The 24,531-nt window shown below is 42.1% G+C and overlaps 1 protein-coding gene and 1 long non-coding RNA gene across 2 annotated transcripts in view; one reads left to right on the top strand and one right to left on the bottom strand.

Annotated features, from left to right (window-relative positions):
* reln (reelin) overlaps nt 1-24,531 on the bottom strand; it is a 447,239-nt gene that overhangs the window by 373,332 nt on the left and 49,376 nt on the right. Inside the window, exon 2 of the mRNA XM_047822245.1 lies at nt 4,678-4,785. Within this exon, the coding sequence (XP_047678201.1) occupies nt 4,678-4,785 (108 nt within the window). The remainder of the gene's footprint in view (nt 1-4,677; nt 4,786-24,531) is intronic.
* On the top strand, nt 20,450-21,712 carry LOC125146186. Its single transcript, XR_007144671.1, has 4 exons — nt 20,450-20,621; nt 20,705-20,762; nt 20,850-20,944; nt 21,038-21,712. It is a non-coding gene; the product is annotated as an uncharacterized LOC125146186 (long non-coding RNA).

Below are 24,531 nucleotides of genomic sequence, written 5' to 3' on the forward strand. Positions count from 1 at the left end.
AGATTGAGGAAATCTGCCAGACCTTCAATTCAGAGGGCAAATTATGATCTACCGAAATCATGCCACACACACACACACACACACACACACACACACACACACACACACACACACACACACAATGTATTCAAATATTCAAATATTTGTTTTCTCTCTCTTATTTATGAATTTAGTTGCTTCAGTCAGCTTTGACCTGGGGATGTTTGACATACACCAGCCAGTGGTTATCCAAAATAATATTTAATAATTGCATAATTTCATGAAGTTCATTGTTTATAAATTAAATATAATAAAAAGCATAAGAGGTGTAAAGGAAGTTTTATTCACAATAAATTATGCCATGTTTTTGAGTGGTTTGTGTGTGTTGCCCGTTTTTGGGTGATCAGATGGCATCTGGTAGGCAAAATAGACATAGCAAGTGTAAAATGTTCAGAAATGTAAGCTGATCACACAGAATGGTGATCATTGTAGAATTTTTATTTATAAGCATTCAAGTCAATTTGACCTGGAAAAAAACAGGTTTTATTATTTACTGACATTAAAAATGGTCAAAATGGTTTCAAAACAATCTCCTGGCTTTCAAAGAGACAATGCCCGAGATAGATTCATTTCAATTATGCAACACCTTCTAACAGACAAATTTGCTGCGGTCTCCGACATCTGGACACGCTTCAACAAGAACTGTGCTGAGAGTTTCACTCCAGGAGAACACATGACCACAGATGAATAGCTGTTCCCTACCAAGGTTTGTTGTCCTTTCACACAGTATATCGCAACCAAGCCAGACAAATTTGGGATCAAGTTCTGGATGGCCACGGATTTGGAGACCAAATATGTCTGCAATGCATCTCCTTACTTGGGAAAGGACACCAGTCGTCAGAAGGGAGAGAGGCCGGCAGAGAGCGTGGTCATGAATCTGATGGAGCCATTTTTGGATGATGGCAGAAATGTCACGTCGGTCAATTTCTTTACTTCACTGCCACTGTCGCATAGACTGCTGTAGCGCAAAACAACGCTACTGGGCACGGTGAATAAAGTCTGGCGTGATTTGCTACTGCACTGGGCATTCCAATGTCCTCCTCTACCTACACAGTGCCATCTTGCTCAGATAGGGCTTCCCAGTACCACGGTGCATCTTCTGTGGAGGCATGTTGGGTTCTTGTTCCGTCTCAAAATTCACTTTTGGTGATATAATTCATTGATGGCCAATGAAAATGAAATGACATATTTTATTCTGTATGTGTACGAACATGTCAAAAGCCGTGGACCATAACTTCACTCACCTTATGACATTTGTGTACAAACATACATTGGAGACTGAAGTATTAGCAAGTTTTCATTTTATTCATGTAATTGTATTAGCAACTTTTCATTCTGTTTTCACACAATTTTTTATAAATAAAACAGACTATTTTGTATAGATACGGCAGCAATTTCTGAAGGTTTCCATGTCACACACAGGTTTTTCCTGCCTTGGATCTGAGCTACTCTGAGTGAACAAATGCAAATGTGCCAGGCCTCACAGGTGATGGGTGTGTTTGCACAACAAAAGCAGGAGAACAATGGAGCTGTAGGGGTGCTAGTAGGTGTGAGGCGCAGGGTTAGTATTAAATAAGTATTGAAAACACAGTCATCAAGTAAATGGTAGATGACAATAGAAATGTAAAAAAGCCCTAAGATCGAAGACCATAAAGGATATTACAAAACCAAGCAGAGGGATTATAGTGTACTGTTATGACTACAAAAAGTAAAGTGTAAAGTGAAAAATCAAGGGAATGCAATAAAGACCGTGCAAGGATTTTATACATCATAAAAATATGAATTTTATAGATATTTATATCCATGACAATGCGAGGCGGGGTCTGATTGGTCTCTCTTTCTCTCTGCTGCAATTTGTTTACATTTAATTTAGAGACGTTTCATTGGTTAATGCCAGTAGCTGTTACACTGATCACTGCGCCACCTGGTGGATCAATGCATCATTGCAACAGACACGCATAGGGGGCGTGAATAAGGCAGCTACTCATTAACTACGTCAGAGCTGGGGAACAAGACCATTGTAGCACTCCTGGTGGATGTCTGGCAGAATCACACAGTGATCACAGAGTGATCATGCAGTAGTCAAACAGCAATTCTGAGCTGCTGCATCTGTATAATAATGTATACTAGCTCCAGGCAGAGAGGCCCGGAAGAAGCAAAACAGCTCCTGTCCACCAACATATTTTACTGTTGGTATGGTGTTCTTTTTCTGAAATACAGTGAAATACTTTTGTCTCATCAGTCCACAGAATATTTTCCCAAAAGTCTCGGGATCATTAAGATGTTTTCTGGAAAAAATGAGACAAGCCATGCCTTTATGTTCTTTTTGCTCAGCAGCGGTTTTTCGTCTTGGAACTCTGCCATGCAGGCCATTTTTGCCTAGTCTCTTTCTTATGGTGGAGTCATGAACACTGACCTTAACTGAGAAAAGTGAGGACTCTTGTGGAGTCTTTTGTGACATCTTGGATGAGTTATCGTTGTGCTCTTGGGGTAATTTTGTCCCATCTAAAGTTCCAAAGCTTTAGAAACTGATAGAAAGTAATTGAGATATTTCTCATTTGTTTCTGAATTTCTTTGGATCGTGGCATGATGTTGTAATGCACTCTCATTATAGATGTTAGTCTGAGGGGATTCAACAGATAATCGAGCTGTACTGTTAAATAATCTTTTTATCTTATTTATCCCACATATGCTCCCAAACATATTCAAAGAAAACAACAAATACCTAGGAATCACATAATGAGTCTTCAGATCAATTAAGTACAAAACATTGCTTCATGGTGTTTAGATGATAATGTTTAGAGTTCAAAGTCCAGAGCAATACTCAAGTCCGATGCAATTATTAGATCCACAATTCCACATTGCAAAGACATGACAAAGCAAACTGGAATGCTGTCCATAGGCCTGCTGTCCTCAATGCCACCAAGAGGCCATAGCAATAGCAGTAACCTCATCAACACTCAGACCCAATGTCAAAAGAAATAGAATTAATCCACAGGTGAAGACTACAAATGAATTCATAATGATCCGTCCAGATGATAGTTGCCACTAACAAGCTTCACTCAATACAATGAGGTTGTACTACCATTACCCAATGCTATTAAGTGCTCTGTTTATTGATTTGTCACAATACCTAATGCATTTAATGATGCTAATGAGTATTCTTTTTGTAACGTGTTAAGAATCTTTGATCATTATTGCCTGTTTATTTCACTTTATTCAGCCATTTCATAGCTTTAATATTTCTGCCCTATTAGGACCATTTTATAAAACAAAAATGTCTCTATTTCGGTACAGTAAATTGATATTAAATAGCTCTAATAAAGTGGATGCATTTTTACAATATCTGAAATGCATACAAAGTATAATGCACCAGAGCTATGTCAACTAACATAGCTGCTAACATTGGGGAAGAAATTTTACCAACTCTCTCACGGGATGATATCCGAGATCTCTTTCCTGGTCCTGAGCACTTCCTTTACCGCAAAGCCATTTGGCTTATTACTCATAAGTAAGAACAGGTCATTTTACTTAACCCCTAACTTTCACACAAGTTTTGAGAATAAACATTAATCCAATCCAAACTTAAATCATTGAAAAAAATGTAAGTATGAAAAAGTTATGTAAGTTTAAAGTTACTGTTAATTAAATGTAATGTAATAAGAATATATTTAATATAAAATGTATATTTTATCAAGTATATTTTACATTAAAATTGCTATCAAATGAAAGCCACATGTCTATCATAGCTACGTTCCAAATTTGAAGTTGATATAGCTTTCACAAAAATGTGAAAGTTCCTTTGATATTTTGTTTAGGAGCTGTACCAAAAATAGCCACCGTGTGACACAATTCTATTGAATTTTTTATGCATTCTGTTACTTATTTATAAATGTCCAAAAATCACTTCTATCACAAAACAGTTGGAAAATATGGAACTGTGAGACTCAGACCTTTCCAACAATATTTGATTTGTCAAGATTAGAAAAAAGATTTGAATATAATGTAGCTAAAATATATTAAAATTGTAATTTGAAACCTGACATCACCCACTATGGTAGGAGCTCACTAAAAGAAATTAAAGTACCATCTCCATTGTAACACAACATCTGATTTCAAATGGTTTTCACAGGCTGAACCTAATTGTGGTGATTTCTAAAATATGTGATCTGAAGAACGGCAATATATAAAAAAGTGCCAAGTGTTCCACCAGTGGGATTGTGACAGTTAAAGAATTACAGTTAAGATGTTGGACTGCTGTTCACAAGGTTATGAGTTCAAATCCCAAGAACATGAACCTGCCACAAGAAAGTAGTAAACATGTATTGTCTAGACTTATTTGGCTTTGTTCGGCAAGAGCTCAGACTCTTTCAGAAGGGCAAAGGGAAAAAACCCACAACCCAATAATGTGTATAATGTGTAATTGTATAGCTGTATAAACATAATGTGTGTGTATGTATATATATATATATATATATATATATATATATATATATATATATATATATATATATAATTGTGTACAGCTGTATATACTTGGCCATTCATTTAGCTATTCAATTAATCAAACCTGGCAGCAAAGTGATATATAAAACAAAACAAAACATACAATTACCACTTATCCAGTTATAGACTTACCAAATCCAGGAGAAGCAGGAGTAGCGACATGTACTGCTTGGACAGTGGTGGAGGTGTAAAGACCAGTGACTAGCAAGCCATCGAAGAATGAACTAGTAGAGATTGTCACTGCAAAAAGATGCACAGAATCAGTAAAAGTAAAAGAGGCAAAACATAAATCCCATATATACACATTTTTTGGATCGTCAAAACCAACTGAAAGTTTTCAGGTTGCCACTGAGAGCAGTTTGCTGGATTGCAAACAAAGACACAGCAAAGATGAGTGACCAGTGCATGCACATTAATACTGTATGTTGGTGAACAAATACAATGGTCTTAATTAATCTTTAATATTTATTTTAAAAATTAAAAATAGAATTTGTCCTCAAATAATTGTTTATTTGTCCGTCTGAAAATATTAACAATGACTTAACTGAAAATAGCAGAACATTTAAGAACAAAAATAATCAGTGAAGAAAACAACTGAAATGCCCTTTATTCATTGAATTTGCCAGTTACTTAATATGCTTGAGACATTTTAACTGAAGTAGTTAAAATTAAAGCAGCAATTGAGTATATCTGTAATGAGGAGTCGTAAGGCTGATGATCCATTAGCAGCTTTTAATAACAAACTCGCAAACAAACAGACAGGGTCAGGACCGGCAAACACAAAAAGGTAGGGCAGGCAGAAATCAAAAATGGAAATACAGGCAGAAGATCAGAGCAGGCAGCAAACAATCAGAAAACCAGAATACAGAAACTAGATCAGAAACCAGAACTAGAAACATATGAGAAACGCTCAGAATGATTGCTATGGAGATCGAGACTTCGCACTGGAGTCAAGTTCAAGTTGGTATATATAGGAAATGGCTGACAGATGGTGGAGCAATCAGTCTCCATGATGGATGATGGGAGGTATAGCCCGGAAGTGACTAGTATTCCGGAGACACTTCTCTATGTTGACGAGGAGGCGAGGCAGGAGTGGCCAGACTAATTTTCTCCCCTCGCATCTCGAGTTGTACTCTGATCCGTGCACAGCTTAGTGATCAAGGTGTGAAGAGATCCCAACTCACCGGAGTGTTCCGCCTGCTGGGCGGCCTGGTGGGGCAGGTAGACAGCATGTGTCCAGATTCTCCGCAGTACATGCAAAGCTGGAGGCGGAAGCGCCTCGCTCGCTCTTCGGGCGTGAGGTGCGTGAAATCGAGCTGCATGGGTTCGGGGTTCTCAGGTCGGGAAGCGCGTGTGGTCTCAGGTCAAAGAGGGCATGCGGAAGCTCGGCAGGTTTGCATCAGATTGTCGATCTGTATGAAGAGGTCCATAAACACGGACAGGTTCCTCCCCTTGTCCTGGCAGGAGAGCTCGGCTTGCAGATCCGAGTTCAAGCCCTTGCGGTACAGCAGCTTCAGGGGCCTCTCCTCCCAGCCTGCCTTCGCTGGCGAGAGTGCGGAAAACCAGCGCGTAGTCTGCAGCAGTGCGATCTCCCTGTGATATGGCCAGTAAGCGCTCCTCCATGCTCTCTACTGTAGCGGAGTGGTCAAAGACGTGCAGAACTGCACGAGGAAGTGCTCAAAGGTGGGGAAGGCGGTGCCATCTTCTCTCCATACCACGGTGGCCTATTCCAGTGCGTTGCCAGTGAGGAGCATGCACACAAAGGCTAAGCGGCTGGCTTCGGTCAGGTACAGAGCAGGTTGCTGCGCTACGAAGAGCGAGCACTACATTAAAAAGCCCTTGCACTTTCCGGGATTTCCATTGAATTTCCCTGGGAAGGCGAGACGAGGGCTAGCAACCGCGGGAGCGGCATATGAGGTGGCTGGAAGAGACACTGCAGGTGGTGGGGGGCTCGGCACCGTGGTAACTCCTCGCAAATTCTGTAACGTCGTAGTGATTTCTTCAGTGAGCGAGGTAACTCGCGTCAGCTGCTGATGGTGACCAGCGAGCTGCTGCGCTTGGGCGGAGAGTTGTGTCGTGAGCTGGTAGACAGCTGCTGGATCGCTCGGTGGTGAAGTCTTCTGTAATGAGGAGTTGTAAGGCTGATGATCCATTTGCAGCTTTTAATAACAAACTCGCAAACAAACAGACAGGCTAAGGCAGGCAGGAATCAAAAACGGAAAGACAGGCAGAAGGTTAGGGCAGGCAGCAAACAATCAGAAAACCAGAATACAGAAACTAGATCAGAAACTGAAACTAGAAACATATAAGAAATGCTCAGAATGATCGGTATGGCACATCGAGAATTCACACTGGAGTCAAGTTCGTATATATAGAAAATAGCTGATAGGTAACAGGTGGTGGAGCAATCAGTCTCCATGATGGATGATGGGAGGTGTAGTCCGTAAGTGACTAGTATTCTGGAGACGCTTCTCTATGTTGACGTTTGGGAGGCGAGGCATTTGCACCAACCGTGACAAAATCAGAAATCTGCATGAGCTAGCTGAGAGATGTGACCTTTGTATATATGTTTTATACTTATATATGTGTGTGTCTGTGTGCGTGTCTGTGTGTCTATGTATACATATTTATATATACACATCTTCAAAGATGAATTTGCACCCCAAAAATTTTCCACTAATCCAACAGATAGCTCAAACAAAATAACCTTCAAGGCCCTGTAATTTTAAGGTAAATTTTCAAAATTTTACAATTATTAATTTACAGATTAATCCCATGAATTATCACCGGCAGCTCCCCCAGTCCATGAAGATGAACCCTACAGTCCATGTCTCCAGGCTGAATGCAGGCCTTTGCTCTAATTGTGGGCCACCCCTCAGGCCTCTGGAAAGACTTCTGTTCGGTAGACCGCTGTAATATCCTTACATTTACATTTACATTTACAGCATTTGGCAGACGCCCTTATCCAGAGCGACGTACATAAGTGCTTAAATCTCTAACACTGAATACATTAATGCTGGTTCACTAGGTTACATACTTAAGATACCATGAGTTTAAAACATTTGTTCAAAGTTACAATGAAAGTGTTTTTTTTTTTTTTTTTTTTTTAAATGCAAAAGATAAGGAAAGAAGTGCTAGTTGAAGTGCTTCCTGAATAAGTAGGTCTTCAACCGCCGCTTGAAAATAGCCAGTGACTCGGCTGTCCGGACCTCTATGGGAAGTTCATTCCACCACCTTGGTGCCAGTACAGAGAAGAGTCTTGTAGTATACTTGCCTCTTACCCTGAGAGATGGTGGAACCAGTCGAGCAGTGCTGGTAGATCGGAGGTTACGGGGTGCAGTGCGAGGAATGATGAGGGCTTTGAGCTAAGAGGGGGCTGGTCCATTTTTGGCTTTGTAGGCCAGCATCAGTGTTTTGAACCGGATGCGTGCAGCTACCGGAAGCCAGTGGAGGGATCGCAGCAGCGGGGTGGTATGCGAGAACTTTGGCAGGTTGAAAACAAGCCGGGCAGCTGCATTTTGGATCATTTGCAGAGGACGGATTGCGTTCATAGGTAGACCTGCCAGCAGTGCATTGCAGTAATCCAGTCTAGAAATGACAAGAGACTGAACAAGTACCTGGGCAGTCTGTGTGGACAAAAATGGCCGAATCCTTCTAATGTTGTAGAGAAGAAACCGACATGAGCGAGTCACATTTGCAACATGAGAGGAAAAGGACAGTTGATTGTCCATGGTTACCCCAAGGTTGCGAGCTGTGGCTGAAGGGGAGATCAGATCGTTGTGCAAGGATATAGCAAGATCGGGACCTGGGGATGAATCACCTGGGATGAACAGCAGTTCAGTTTTGCTCGGATTGAGCTTTAACTGATGAGCAGTCATCCATGATGAAATTTCTGCCAGACATGCTGAGATCCGGTCAGAAGCTGTGGCATCTGAGGGTGGGAAAGAGAAGATAAGTTGTGTATCATCAGCATAGCAGTGGTAAGAGAACCCATGTGATGAAATAACTTCACCAAGAGAGTGAGTATACAAGGAGAAAAGAAGAGGACCAAGTACTGAGCCCTGTGGGACGCCAGTGGAGAGTCTGCGTGGAGCAGATGTCACTCCCCTCCATGTTACTTGATATGAGCGTCCTTCCAGGTAGGAGGCAAACCATTCCCAAGCTGATCCGCAAATCCCAAGACTCTTGAGGGAGGATAAGAGAGTCTTGTGGTTGACCGTATCAAACGCTGCTGAAAGGTCAAGGAGGATAAGGACGGATGATAGTTTGGCTGATCTAGCAGTATGTAGCTTCTCAGAGACATCCAAAAGGGCTGTCTCTGTAGAGTGAGCTGCTTTAAAGCCAGACTGTTTGGGATCTTGGAGGTTGTTCTGTGAGAGATAGACAGACAGTTGATTATAGACAATGCGTTCAAGAATTTTTGAAAGAAATGAGAGAAGTGATACCGGTCTGTAGTTACTGATGTCTGATGGATCCAGAGCAGGTTTCTTTAGGATGGGAATAACCCTTGCTCTCTTGAAAGTAGTTGGTACTTGACCAGATGCTATGGATCTATTGACGATAGTGGAAATGAAGGGCAAGAGGTCTTGTGAGATGGTCTGGAGCATAGTGGTAGGGAGTGGATCCAGTGGGCAGGTGGTAGGATTGCAGGACTGGATGAGTTGTAAAATCTCTTCTGCTGACACAGTTGAAAAATGTGACAACGAAGGTGTAGGGGAATCCATACTCTGAGATGTAAGTGCAGTCGGGGCTGAAGTGAAGGTCCGGCAGATTTCCTCAATCTTCTCCTGGTAGAAAGAAGCAAAGTCTTCTGCAGTCAGGGAGGATGAAGAAGGTGGAGCCGGGGGGTTGAGCAGAGAAGAGATGATGTTGTGGAATTTCCGAGGGTCATGTGAGGAAGCTTCAAGCTTTTTCCTTGTAGAAGGAAGTCTTGGCAGAAGTCACATCTGAGGAGAACTTGACAAGAAGTGTTCTGTAAATCCTTAGGTGCAGATATATACATATATATAATATGTGTGTGTGTGTGTGTGTGTGTGTGTGTGTGTGTGTGTGTGTGTGTGTGAATTAGACTTGTTTTTCCTTTATACTACATTTCCTACAATCCAATGCAGACTGAATCACCATTTTTTCAGTGCACTTCATGACTCATAATTCCAAATACAAAATAACCATCAAGGCCCCCATTGCTCCAGCTTCTATTTGTCTGACGGAAGCGCGAGAGGACGCCCGGGGCATGGCCAGCCTTCCTGAATAGGACACTCCTAGGAACTCCAGCCCTCGGGCATCAGGACTCCTTTGTAGCCCACCTGGGTGAGATGACGGACCTAAGGTCCCCTCTCACCTGACGGGTCTGGGCCCGGGTATGCCGACCGGCCTCCCTAGTCTTAGACGGGGGGAGGCATGGGCAGCCACACTAACCCTTTTCACTGCCCTGAGTGAACTAGGAGTGGCTGCAAGATGGCCCAGGCTGCTCGCCACAGCGAGAGAGAAACTCTCTGAACGCTACCCACTGGCATTTTACCTCCTGGTGCCTGTCGACGACAGTAATCACTGCGTAGCCAAACAAGTCCTGAGGTGAAACTGGGGTGTCCAGAAGAAAGGACTTATCCTTATCTTTAATATCAGTTAAAGTGAGCCACAGATGCCTCTCCATGGCAACCAGCACAGCCATAGAACAGCCTATGGATTGGGCGTCTGCTATGTGGCACGGAGCGCAAAGTTAGTGGCTCGGCAGAGCTCAGATACCAACCGGAGGTCCCAACCCCTCACCACCATCGAGCTGTGTACAGTAAGCAGGTCAGCCTGGTAGGCCTGCAAAACCACCATGTTGTGCAAGGCCACACCTGCTTGGCCTTCTGCCGTGTAGGCCTTACCCACAAGGGCTGAGGTACTTTTAAAAGGCTTGGATGGAAGGTTGGCTTCCTCCATGTGGTCAATGTAGGTGAGAGATACACCAAGCGTCTCTTCAATCCCAGGCATCGCCCCATACCCATGGCTTTCAAGCCCTATAATGGCCAAATATTAGACATGGCAACATGGCAAGTGAAAAAATACGCCCTGAACATTGATTTTTTCATGACCTTGACACCTCGGCATGGAGGTCTGGGAGAAATGGCAGCTGCCTGCATTAAGGTGGCCTGCGGCCTGAAGTCAGAAAGCTGTCGTCTAGCTTAGAACGGACAACACTAACTTCCTCTTCAGGCCAATCTAATTTTAACCTAGACACAGTGCATGGCATCGCCTCGAGGAGCTCCTTGAATGCCACTGATTGTGTCAGCTGTTCAAAGGGGGGAAGCCCCTCTCCACCCACATCAAGCTCCTCAGAGCCTGACGCAGAAAGCTGTATGCTCTCTTCCATGTCGGGAGAAATCGCAGGGCAAGCTCCCGAAACTGAAACCGTGCGAACAGAGTCAGGGGAGAAGGCAAGAGAAATGGAAATACCTGTCTCTTTCCCTGTTTCTGCTAAGTCAACCTGCAAACCCCATGATTGAAGCCGCCGCACCGCCTGAGCGGACACAGGACCTGAACCACGAGGAGCAGCTGAAGCTTAAAATACAGTCAGGTGCGATCGGAGAGTACGCAGAGGGAAGCCCTCACAATGCACGCAGCCAGCTCCCTCAAGAGCCAACCGGTGTCCCTTGAAAGGGAACCAGTGTACTGTGCATCCAGCTTTATTATCAACAAGAATAAATGAGAGCAAAGGGATTAAGATATTCTGTGTATTGGAAGTTGTCATTAGAGATGAGCCTCTGTGCATGGATTGAATGAAAATCATCATTGGGTAGCTGATTGTGTCAGCATTCTGTGATAGGCTAGTCACAGCGCCCCTCCCCTACACACATACAGATGTATTGTGTTGCTGTGTCTCGCTCTGCTCACTCACAGTCACACACAGAACAGCTCTCTGTCTCTCCCTCAGTCATTCGGGTTTGCGGGTCTTTTCCATTAATGTTTAGGATTTCTTCAGCTTTTTACTTCGGGTTGTAATGTTAATAATACGTACTTACTAACCAGTAGAGTTCTGGTAAACGTGGGTTCATTCAGACGTGGTGCTTGCTTGGTAGAATGTGACTCGCATTGCGTCTCTGCCTATCGGAGATTTTTTTCTTTTTTAAACCTTCAGCTGTCTCTAATCAGTAACCAGACACTGAGTTTTTGCTGTTTTTCATAAAAACATAAAGGTAGTAAGCTAGTGTTATAAATATTACAAATTAATTATTAAACTACACACACATACACACACTCTCTCTCTCTGCTGGTCTTCAGAGTTTTTTTTTTAAGTCAGCTGGCTCTAACCAGTTTTTTTTACTTCCCGCACTGAGTGTCTGACACTTTTTTCTGTATTTCATAAAAAAATAAAGGTAGTAAGTTAAAGTTAGTGTTATAAATATTACAAATTAATTAAGCTACACACACTCTCTCTCTTCCTCTCTCTGCCAGTCATCTAAGTTTTTTCTTTTTAACCATCAGCTGGCTCTAACCAGTTTATTTTTTACTTTACACACTGAGTGTCTGACACTTTTTGCTGTATTTCATAAAATATAAAGGTAGTAGTGGTATATAAAATATTACAAATTAAGCTACACACACAAACAAACACACTTTCTCTCTCTCTGAACCACCTGTCAGAGTTTGCTTAACCTTGCAGGACAGTGAGGGTCAAATCAGTGACAATGAAAACAGTGGCAGTAGCTGTTTTTGACTGTTTCTGAAAATGATCCCTCCAAAGCCATTTGTATGCTTTGCAAGTCCAAGCTAAGCAGAGGCAGAGATGCAAAACATCAACACAACAAACACAACATCTCAACATAACCATCTGCTATATGTCCATCACATGAGAAAGCCCACTGTAACAGCCACCTCCTCTCCTCTTCCTTCTCGGGTCACTGGTGTTCAGCTGGGTGCTGCTAAGGGCCCACATTCATCTTCCTCTTCACCAATACTCACTGCATTTACAGCAAAGCAGCCATTCTCAGCAAACCATCCCCAGTCAAAACAAATTACAGAGATGATTGGTAAAATGATCTGCACTGATCTTGAACCTTTCTCTGTGGTGGAGAAGAGAGGCTTCAAGCAACTTGTTGGCTTTTTAGAGCCCAAGTAAAAGATCCCATCGAGGCACTATTTCAGTCGAACTGTAGTGCCTGAGCTGTATGAGGCAATGAGAGGGGAGTTGGTCCAGTCACTTAAGGCAGCTGAAGGACGTGTCATCAACCTCACTACAGATCTCTGGACCAGTAATCACAATGCATGTGCATGTCTCTGACTGGTGTGAACGTGTAGGGGAAGCTTCAGTACAGAGGGAAGTAGGGCTGCTACAGTAAATGTTGGTGTGCTGTACATTGAGCACACATCAAACAACAATCTGTGCTGCCTTAAGGAAAAGATGAGAGAGTGGGAAGAGTCTGTTGGTCAGTCTGTCACAATATGGTTTGTTGTTTCAGATAATGCAGCCAACATGGTGAAAGCTTTAACTGAATATGGGCACATTTGTTGCGTGTCCCATACACTTCACTTGGTGGTGATCAAAGCACTGGAGAAGAACAGGGTTGTGACATCCCTTCTCTCCAAAGCCAGGAGTATATCTGGCCATGTTCATCGCTCAAGCAAAGCCAGCAACAGACTACATATACGTTCACTAACTATACGTTCTACATGCTCCAGTGGCTGGGGAAGCAACGCAGAGCTGTGCAGATTATGACACAGGAGTCTAACATGGGTAGAGCTCCAACAATCATCTATCCAAATGAGTGGGGTTTAGCATCAGACATGCTCACTGTTCTTAGTCCTTTTAGTCTCAAAACACAGCGCCTCCATCTCTGAGGTCATCCCCCTCCTGCATCGCCTCCGCTTCATCATCAGGTCACTGCATGTGGGAGGTCTTGCAGCTGGTGAGGAATCTGAGGATGAATCTGATCAGTTCATGGCTGGTGATGATGATCAGGATGCCACAGTGGGGCTGGGCCAAGATGTTGCAGCTGAGTCCAGGGAAATGTTAGGCACAGCAGCAAGGAAACTGGCAGCCAGTCTGAGCAAAGAATTAGAATGGCCTTTCAAACCAATTTTTGCAAACTCCACTATCTCTTGACCCCAGATATAAGGTCAGCTGTTTTCAAAACAATGTTGATGTGGAGGCACTGAAGAGGACATTACTTCTCAGGATGGAGCTCTGTGACCCTGTGGCTACACCTGCAAAAAACACAGAAGAGACACCTGCCACCAGCAGCAATTCAGTCTTGTCTTTCCTGCAGAAAAAGAAATCGGCTATGCCAATGAGGACACATTTACCATCAGGTGATATGGAGGCCTACCTGACAGATGGGGACATCAGCCTTACCGATGACCCAGTGAAATACTGGTCAGGCAAGCTTCAGTGCTGGCCCGATCTTGCACACTTTGCACTGCAGCATCTCAGTTGTCCACCGACAAGTTTCCAGTCTGAGCGTGTTTTTAGCACAGCTGGAAAAACATCTCAACCAGAATCAGGTAGCATGATACAGCCTATAATAGTTCCAAATCTCTAACTGTCCATCCCCTCAAGTGCAGACTCCTCTGGTACATCATGGTGGTTCACCACAATAAACTTCTCATGTACCAGGCAGCTCTTTCTCCCAGTCGTTAGTTCATACTCATTCAATTCCCCAAGTAACAGCACAGTTACCTACTCCAATTCAGTATGCTGCTTCTCAGTATTCACAGCCAATAGGACCATTATTCCCTACTTTGCCAATCCCTAATCCATCCTCAGTTAATATAAGTTCTCATATTCAACCTCAGTCAGTCAGTCCATCAGGGAATTTCACTGTACAGAAAACTGTTCCTTATATTCCACCAAATGCCTTTACTGCTAAATCAAATGCAGCTTTATTATTCAATTCAAGTTTATTTGTATAGCGCTTTTTACAATAGACATTGTCTCAAAGCAGCTTTACAGAACATAAACATAGAGCAGAAGGTAAACATAATTAATGATAAAGGAAATAACAAATAATAAAAGTAAAAGAATTAACAGAATAAAATTCTAGATTATTATTAGATATATATATAGTTCACAATGTGTATGTATTTATCCCCCTATGAGCAAGTCTGAGGTGACTCAGGCAGCAGTGGCAAGGAAAAACTCCCTTAAATTGGTAAAGGAGGAAACCTTACCTTATTACCTTACCCTTTTCCATATCCCCAGCCATATTATACACCTTATCCAGTTCTTCCTTATCCTACTTCTTGTGTTCAAGGGCCTTCCTTCACCTTTTTGGTTAATGATGACCCACAAGAATTTGCAATGCTGCAGTTGGCTTTGACAAATCTGTTGTCACCTCATGATTCAGAACATTACAAGTACCATATTTTGCTAGACCACATAAAATTCTCCCCTGCTCGTGATTTAGCTTTAGCTTATGCTAATGACCTTCGACCATATAGTATGGCACTCTGGGCACTACAGAAGAAATATGGACAACCTCACCAATTAGTTTTGAGAAAAATTCTAGTTCTAGAAAGACATTCTAGTTCTTCCCAGGGTGAAACAAGACAACTCTAGAGCATTTAGTAGTTTTTCACTAAAGGTTCAAGTTTTTGTTGGCATGCTTCAATCTCTGGGTCAAGACCAAGCCAAAACTTTTCTGCCTGGCTCCAAGAAGAGGCTGAATGTCAATCAATGGCTTATCAAGTCAGTATTTTTCCAAAACCACCTCAAATGAAACTTCAACCAAAGACCCACATTAACACTCTAACAGTCTTGTATGGAGCTAACAGCAATCTAGTTGTACGAAGATCCATTATGAGCAATTTCAGAATTTAAGAGTGAGGGAACAGAATTTCAAGTATCTATGTGCATATTGTTCCAGCCATGAGCATTTCATTGGCCTATGTCCTACCATTAAAACCTTGGAAGTCAGTGGCAAGAGTGCATGGATAAGAGAAAACAAAATATGTTGGGGATGTGGACTTAACCATCTAGCTGCTGACTGTGATATGTAAAAACCTTGTCCACAATGTAATGGAAAACATCTTAGTATACTTCATGGAGTTAACTGTCATGAACAGGATAAAGTTACATTCTATCTTAGTTGTCTTGGAGGTCCTGGCAAGGTACTACTAAAAGTTGTTGAAGTGCTTCTCCACTATAAAGGTAGATCCTTACAAACTTATGCTATCCTAGATGACGGGTCCAAACATACTATGTTATTGTCTGAAGCATTTGAAGCCTTAGGCCTTGATGGGGTAACTGAATCCTTAGTCATTACAACTGTACGTCAAAACACTATCGCACTTGAAGGCTTTTCTGCAACCTTCGAAATATTCTCTGTTGACAACCCAAACAAGAGGTATACCATTTCCAATGCCTTTTCTGCCAGCAGATTAGGTCTTTCTAAAGAGTCATACTCTGTAGACACTTTAGAGAGATGATTCAGGGATCTTTGAGATTTGCCTCTTCCAGAATTTGTCAATGTTCAACCACTTATCCTTATTGGGGCAGATTACCCGCGTCTGATAAATCCAATTGACAAGGAGTATTTGGGACTTCCTAAATCTCCAGCCGGGATTCAGACTAGGTTAGGTTGGGTACATCAAGGTCCAATATAGATTCCTAAATTGGATGAGACGAAGTGTCTCTTTACCATGACTAACCCTCTAGATGAACTCCACCATGATGTGGAGAAATTATGGCAAGTGGGTATCCTCCCTTTTAAAAATGTGAGAGTCATTACTAGATCTAAACAAGTCCAAGCAGCTATGGATTTGTTGGCCTCTAAGACAAAAAGAGTCTATGGTGTATCTAAAAAGATGTGTATGGTGTGCAAAGATATGCCACTCCTTTATTACATGCTGCCTCTCCTGTAACGCTACAAGCTTCAACAAATGCAGTTATTTCTTCTCTCCGATGAATGAAGAGGCATCTTGAAAGAAACCCTAAAGCTGCCTTCATGTATGATCAAGAAAATACTAAGTTGGAAAAGTCTGGGTACATCTCAAAAGTGGAATCTTCTCATGACTCATCTGAATCCTGGTATCTACCCCATAATATTGTGTAGCACAATGGAAAACCATGAATAGTATTTAACTGTAGAAGTAAACCAGCCTGATGTGATCCGACACCTCCCATCTGAAGCTAGAGCTGAGAGTGCTGAACTATGGATCAATCATGATCGTTTGAACCCAAAAGAAGGAGCCTTTGCTCTGAGTTGGCATTGCCCTTGTGATTCATTAGGATATAGATCTAGAACTGTAGAATGCAAATCAATAATTATGTGCAATGTTTACAAAGCTCTTTCAAGTCAATATGATCCATTTGGTTACATAATTCCTTTCACAATGACAGCTAAAGTCATTATACAACAACTTTGGATGAAACCCAGAGACTGGGACAACCTCTTATGCCAGACTCTATTCAAAAGGCCTGAAAGGCTTGGGAAACAGAGCTTTCTGATTTGTCTTTGATCCAACTTCCCCATTGTTATTCAATATTATCTTCAGAACAAATCATGTCCAGGGAGTTACATGTTTTTTCTGATGCCTCAGAGAATGCATATGGCTCAGTGGCCTATTTGCGGATGGTGTGGTACAAACTTCCTTTATCATGGCAATACCTCGAGTTGTCCCATAAAGGCAAAGAACACCTAGAACTTTGTGCTGCTCTAACAGGTGCCCAACTTTCAAAACTCCTGCAAACCGAACTGACTCTCCCTTTGACATGTACTGTTTTATGGTCATATTTGACAATTGTTTTGTCCTGGCTGCATTCTTCCTCCTGTTGATAGAAAGTTTTTGTAGCCAATAGAGTTACGGAAATTCTGGAACTCCCAGATCTTTCCTCTTGGAGATATATTCCATCTTGGCAGAATCCAGCGGACAACATTACTAGAGGTAGTACACTTGTTGAGCTAGCCAAGCCTGACCATAGATGGCAACAAGGTCCAATGTTCCTGAAACATCTATTGCGTGAGTGGCCAACAAATCTAGTATCCAGTTCTGTTAGTCCTGATCCTGAGCTCCGCAAACCACTCTTTTGTGGGTTAATACAGTCAGAAGATCTTGTGCTCTCAGACCCAGGTCTTTTTAAGTCATGGTCAGAATTGAAGTCCGCAACAACTGAGCTCCTTTGACAGCACAATCTAGACTCCTTTGACACTTCCTCTGTTGAAACCTTACTTCTAAAACAAGCACAACAACAAAGTTTTCCCTCAGAGTACAAGTGCTTGAAGCAAGGTAAACCTGTTGAATCTCAAAGTCGCCTTCTTGCCCTTTCTCCAGAACTGAATGAAGAAACAGGACTTATTGTATTGAGTGGCAGGCTAAGACGAGTAAAGAATATTGAACCACGAATTGTTCACCCAGTTGTTCTTGACCCTAAACACTTAATTAAAGGAGACAAGCTGTAAAGAAACATCAGTGGTCTTGCATACCAGCAAGAAGTGGAGACCTAAACCATCTATTCCTCAAATGTCAGATCTCCCCTCCTCTAAGCTGCAATTGTGTAAACCTCCATTTAAACCTCCAAGAAAATTGAAGGAAGTTTTTCAGAACCTTAAAACTAAATTACAACTTGGGAGAGAGAGATCAATTAAAATTCAATTTAAAACCGCTCTGCGAGTGGTACTTGGCAGTCAAGCCAAATCAGAGGAAGTCTTACGAACAGTCCTGAAGGAAATTGAAGGGGTTTTAAATTCAAAACCACTTGGTTACGACTCATCTAACATTTAAGATTTTGATCCCATCACCCCAAATCTAATTCTCATGGGGTGGCGTGACTCTTCTCTACCACAGGTGAGCCAACATGCCAACACAGAGTTCCTAGGCCGTAGATCTTGGCATCACAGCCAAGTTCTTGCTGACCAGTTTTGGACATCCTTTATTCACTATTATTTGCCAACTTCGTCAAAAATGGAATAGGGAACAGCCTAATTTAAATGACTCATCCGAGAGAAAGTGGAAGAAATCACAACTTGATGCAGATCTTAATTCTTACCGAACACTCCTTGCCAAGTTCTCCTCAGATGTGACTCTGCCAAGACTTCCTTCTACAAGGAAAAGCTTGAAGCTTCCTCACATGACCCTCGGAAATTCCACAACATCATCTCTTCTCTGCTCAACCCCCTGGCTCCTCCTCCTTCATCCTCCCTGACTGCAGAAGACTTTGCTTCTTTCTACCAGTTGAAGATTGAAGAAATCTGCCGGACCTTCACTTCAACCCCAACTGCACTTACATCTCAGAGTATGGATTCCCCTACACCTTCGTTGTCACATTTCTCAACTGTAGCAGCAGAAGAGATTTTACAACTCATCCAGTCTTTCAACCCTACCACCTGCCCATTGGATCCACTCCTTTCCACTATGCTCCAGACCATCTCGCAAGACCTTTTGCCCTTCATTACCACTATCATCAATAGATCCATAGCATCTGGTCAAGTACCAACTACTTTCAAGAGAACAAGGGTTATTCTCATCCTAAAGAAACCTGCTCTGGATCCATCAGACATCAGTAACTTCAGACCGGTATAACTTCTCTCGTTTCTTTCAAAAATTCTTGAATGCATTGGCTATAATCAACTGTCTATCTCTCACAGAAAAACCTCCAAGATCCCAACCAGTCTGGCTTTAAAGCAGCTCATTCCACAGAGACAGCCCTTTTGGATGTCTCTGAGAAACTACATGCTGCTAGATCAGCCAAACTTTCATCCGTCCTTATCCTCCTTGACCTTTCAGCAGCGTTTGATATGGTCAACCACAAGACTCTCTTATCCACCCTCAGGAGTTTTGGGATTTGTGGATCAGCTTGAGAATGGTTTGCTTCCTACCTGGAAGGATGCTCATATCAGGTTACATGTAGGGGAATGACATCTGCTCTAAGTAGACTCTCCACTGGCATCCCACAGGGCTCAGTACGTGGTCCTCTTCTTTTCTCCCCATATAATCACTCTCTTGAAGTTATTTCCTCACATGGGTTCTCTTACCACTGCTATGCTGATGATACACAACTTATCTTCTCTTTCCCACCCTCAGATACCACAGCTTCTGATCAGATCTCAGCATGTCTGGCGGAAGTTTCATCATGGATGACTGCTCATCAGTTAAAGATCAATCTTAGCAAAACTGAACTGCTGTTCATGCCAGGTCACCCCAGGTCATGACCTTGCTATATCCTTGCACAATGATCTGATCTCCCCTTCAGCCACAGCTCCCAACCTTGGGGTAACCATGGACAATCAACTGTCCTTTTCCTCTCATTCTGCTAATGTGACTCACTCATGTTGGTTTCTTGTCTAAAAGATTAGAAGGATTCAGCCATTTTTGTCCACACAGACTGCTCAGGTACTTGTTCAGTCTTTTGTCATTTCTAGACTGGACTACTGCACTACTGGCAGGTCTACCTATGAATGCAATCCGGCCTCTGCAAATGATCCAAAATGCAGCTGCCCGGCTGCCAAAGTTCTCGCATACCACCCCACTGCTGCGATCTGGTAGCTGCACGCATCAGATTCAAAACACTGATGCTGACCTACAAAGCCAAAAACTGACCAGCTCCCTCTTACCTAAAAGCCCTCATCACTCCTCGCACTGCACCCTGCACCCTCTGATCTACCAGCACTGCTCGACTGGTTCCACCATCTCTCAGGGTAAGAGGCAAGTATACTACAAGACTTTTCTCTGTTCTGACACCAAGGTGGTGGAATGAACTTCCCCAAGAGTTTCAGACAGCTGAGTCACTGGCTATTTTCAAGTGGCGGTTGAAGACCTACTTATTCAGGAAACACTTCAACTAGCACTTCTTTCCCTATCTTTTGCATTAAAAAAAAAAAAAAAACTTTGACACTTTTTCATTGTAACTTTGAACAAATGTTTTAAACTCATGGTATCTTAAGTATGTGTGGCAGGATAGAGCTTGTTGTGACATCAGGTAGTAATAGCCTATCGGAGAGCACCGGTGCATATAAGGGATTGTGTCAGGTTCATGGTCATTGAACATGCCTCATTTTGAGGTGCTCTTCCGGTTTCCGGTTCCATGTTCAACAGAGGCCGCTGGGTGTTATTGGTGCGGCTAACTTTGTTTCCAGTTACCTTCAGTTACCTGGGAGGTAAAAGGCTGTTAGCAGCATGGCTAAGCATTTTTTGTTGTGGGCATACAATAGGTTAATGCCACATGTATGCTTTATTGTAGTGCAAAGGGACAAAAAGGGTCAAAACAACCTTTGTTGCGACAGACTGTCTATCCTCAGGTATGTGAGTTTGTCCATCTTATGTGGGACGCTAGATTAAATGCCAGGCGGTGTAGTGTTAATTTTTTTTTGTATCCCCCCTGTCAGTGTTCTTTCATTACCCGATGTCCATCTGTATCCGGTTTATTATCGAACCAGTACTGTATCTGTGATTTTGTGTGGCGGACGGCTGTATTTCTCTGGTATGCAATAGCATTTTATCTAAGGTTTTTTTTGGGTGGTTTTATATCTTTTAAATTGCACTTATTTACTGTGCGTGACATTTTCTGTTCCAGGGGATTACTGCTGTATGTGCAGTTGAGGCTGCACACTGTTCCTGGGACAATGCTGCTGTTTTGTTCTGTGCTAAACTGTTTTGTTCCGTGTTAAATTGCTTTGCTCCTGGCTAAATTGCTTTGTCTTGTAATTGTTTATTTTTGGTTTCATGTGGTTTCTTTATTTATCAACATTGTTACCCTTTCTCTCTGATACTGTTGCTTTAAGGCCTACCTCGAGGTTGGAAGCCTTTTGCTGATGTCAGAGTGTGGAAACTAGTTATTCTTTTGTTATTTCCTTTAATCGTTCTACCTTGAAATCTAATTTATATATTTTCTTAGATTGATTCATACTTTTCTCCTGAATTTCGTAATTCTTTATTCTTTTTTTTTCTTGTTTATTTGGTTTTCTCGGTTTAAGCATGGTCAATTTTAACATATATTGTTGCTTTTTGTTTTGTGTACTCTCTGTACTGTAGGCCCAAAGGCCGAGAGGCCTGACTTTCCTTCTCTTTTCAAGTGTATTTCTGTGCACCGTGTGCTGTGTGACCACCGACAGTAATTTCACCGAGCACTGAGTGAGTGTGTGTGATTGAGCACATGCATGGTGTGGATACTTAAATCTACTTCTGCCTGTCTTGTGCCGATCAGCTGCAGCCCTGCACGAGTCTTGATTTCTCTTTTTGCTCATTCTGAAATTTTATATTATTGGCTGTGTTAATACATGAAATTTTATTTTCATACCCACGTCTCCTGCTCATTCATTAATGTGTAGAACGAACTTGTGATCCTTATAGTATTGTGAGGTGATTCATATTTCCCTGGGTGAAAGTCCTAGGGTGGCGTAGTCTGTTAGTTTTCAAATTTAGGGTTTGCATATTGTGTTTTCCTTCCATTATACCACTTTGTCGCATATGTAACCTAGTGAGCCAGCATTAATGTATTCAATGCTAGAGATTTAAGCACCTATGTATGTCGCTCTGGATAAGGGCGTCTGCCGAATGCTGTAAATGTACTGTAAATTACTCTGTTGCCGTCTTAGTTATCGATCCTCTACTTCCACGAGCATCATGGCCTGTTGGCAGGGTAGTACATCTTCTACCCAGTCAGTCCTTTGTATTGGTGAGGTGTGGGCCTGAAGATGGGCACTCAACCATGTGTGTTTGAATCTTTTCCATAAGATGAGTTACTATATGTAAGTTTTCTGTTGTAGTGTTTTCTTGAATTTGATGGGTTGTATACTTTTCATTAGTAGGTTTATAGACATTTTGTTTGATGTTGTATGATTTTTACCTTTATTATTATTTGTGAGCCTGATTTCTTTGTTGTTGTATTGTTTGTAGAGACCAGAAAACCATCTTTACCATCATGTGTATTCTAAGCATTCCGTTTATCCTTTGAAACCGTGTACTGTGCATCCAGCTTTATTGTCAACAAGAATAAATGAGAGCAAAGGTTTATTAAGTTGTCCTGTATATATATATATATATATATATATATATATATATATATATATATATATATATATATATATATATATATATATATATGGAGATAGATTAACATGAACTCCACACCTAGCTCAGTGACAACAGACTGATTCCCGGAAACACACTCTCTACTAGACAACCTTGTCTATAGCATCACATTTACTACATCCCCTTCCTCCTGATAACACTAGCTTCACATAGTTATCTACATTACCCTTCACAACATTTTTTTTTTTTACTTGCTGTAGTAGCAAAACATTTTCATGGGAATTTACAGCTTATGATATCTACCCATATATCACATGTTGTCATAACAAATTTGGAAATTTGACATAAAATATATGTAAGAAAACAACACAAAACTATAACATCTGTGCCTTTACAACATTAACTAGGGACTTCGGGTGGACTACCTCTGCCAGAGTGAGTTCCAAGACGCATCCTTGCCCTGTGGATGGGGAACTCACTTCTAACTAATCATAGTCCCGTAACTCAAAGTCTTCCTCTGTTTCGTTGATCTCCTTAGCTCTAAATTGTTTTTCACCAAGGGAGTTTCTGACCTTAACACCTCCTTAGTCGCTTCCTCTGTCTGCTTCGTATTAGTGTCTTTAGAGACTGTGGCACCCGCAATTGATGTTATACCTCCCTCTTCCCTCTTACCTGGATGTTTTCTCCAACTCCAGAGTTTCCTCTGAATGCACAACATGCCTGTTCCTCACTTGATCTATGTTCCGGCGCACTATTTGGCCATTTCCAAGTTCAACAGTACAAGATATTGGTCCCATCTGTTTCTGCACTGTCACAGGAATCCAGATAGGCCCTGAACCAAAGTTCTTAGTGTACACTGGGTCATCTTCAGTCACCTGTCTCTTTTTAGACCTTTTAACATTTGCACCGCCCATTCAGCCAGTCCATTAGGAGCTGCATGACACGGTGCTCTGGTGATGTTTTTGATGTCGTTTCAGGTCATGAACTCTTGGAACTCTGCACTTGTGAAACTACTGCCAATGTCCGATACTACGATTTCAGGTATCCTGTGTTGGCTAAAACTTAAAGCCACAAAAACGGATTTGTCCTCTGTCTTTGGCCATCCCCTGAGCACATACTCTTGACCAGGGGCACATCATTTTCTTAAAGTAGGAGTACTCTTTCTTCCTCTGCTTGAGTCTGTACTCCTTTCTCTGTTAAGGGCAGTCTGCTTAGTCCATCAGCATTTTGATGTTCCTTTCCAGCTTTGGAAACAATGGTGTATTTATATCCACACAAGGTCATAGCCCATCTCTGTACTTCTCTCAGTTCATTAAATAATGAAATCAACGGTTTGTGATCTGTTACAATGGTGAACAGCCTCCCATACAAGTATGTGTGGGATTTCTTTACACAAAAAAATGACAGCTAGACCTCCCTTCTCTAATTGAGTGTCATTTTTCTCAGCTGCATTTATTGTTTGTGACACAAATCTGATCGGCCGCTTTATGCTGTCCTCCATCCTGTGTGACAACATGGCTCCGTCCCCGTATGAGGAAGCATCACAAGCCAGAATGGTTGTTTTCTTTATGTCATAATGCACAAGTAGTGCTGACAACTGCAGAAGAATTTTTGACTTCTCAAAGGCTTCTTTTTGTTCAGAGCCCCATGTTCATTTTGTCTCCTTCCTCAACAGTGCATGTGATGGTGCTAACAAGGTGGATAGACTAGGCAGGCTACTCAAATGGTAGTTTACAGTAAGTGTACAGTCATTGTGTGTATTGATAGTGACATATCTCTTTGCACTTTCACCAAGCATGCTCTGCTGATATGCTGATATGGCTCATGTCCAGCATCGAGAATTTCTGCCCTCCAGCTGTGCAAACAGTGTGTGCAAACAAATCGTCCACTTTAGGAATAGGATATTGTTGCAGAATGGATGCTCTGTTGACTGAGTTTACACAGGTTCTTCTTCACAGGTACAATAGGTGCTGCCTATTCTGAAAACTATACTGGTTCTATAATTTTCTCTTCCACCAGACTTTGAAGCTCTGCCTC

This window comes from Tachysurus fulvidraco, chromosome 13 (assembly GCF_022655615.1).
Source record: "Tachysurus fulvidraco isolate hzauxx_2018 chromosome 13, HZAU_PFXX_2.0, whole genome shotgun sequence".
NCBI classification, from domain to species: Eukaryota; Metazoa; Chordata; class Actinopteri; order Siluriformes; family Bagridae; genus Tachysurus; species Tachysurus fulvidraco.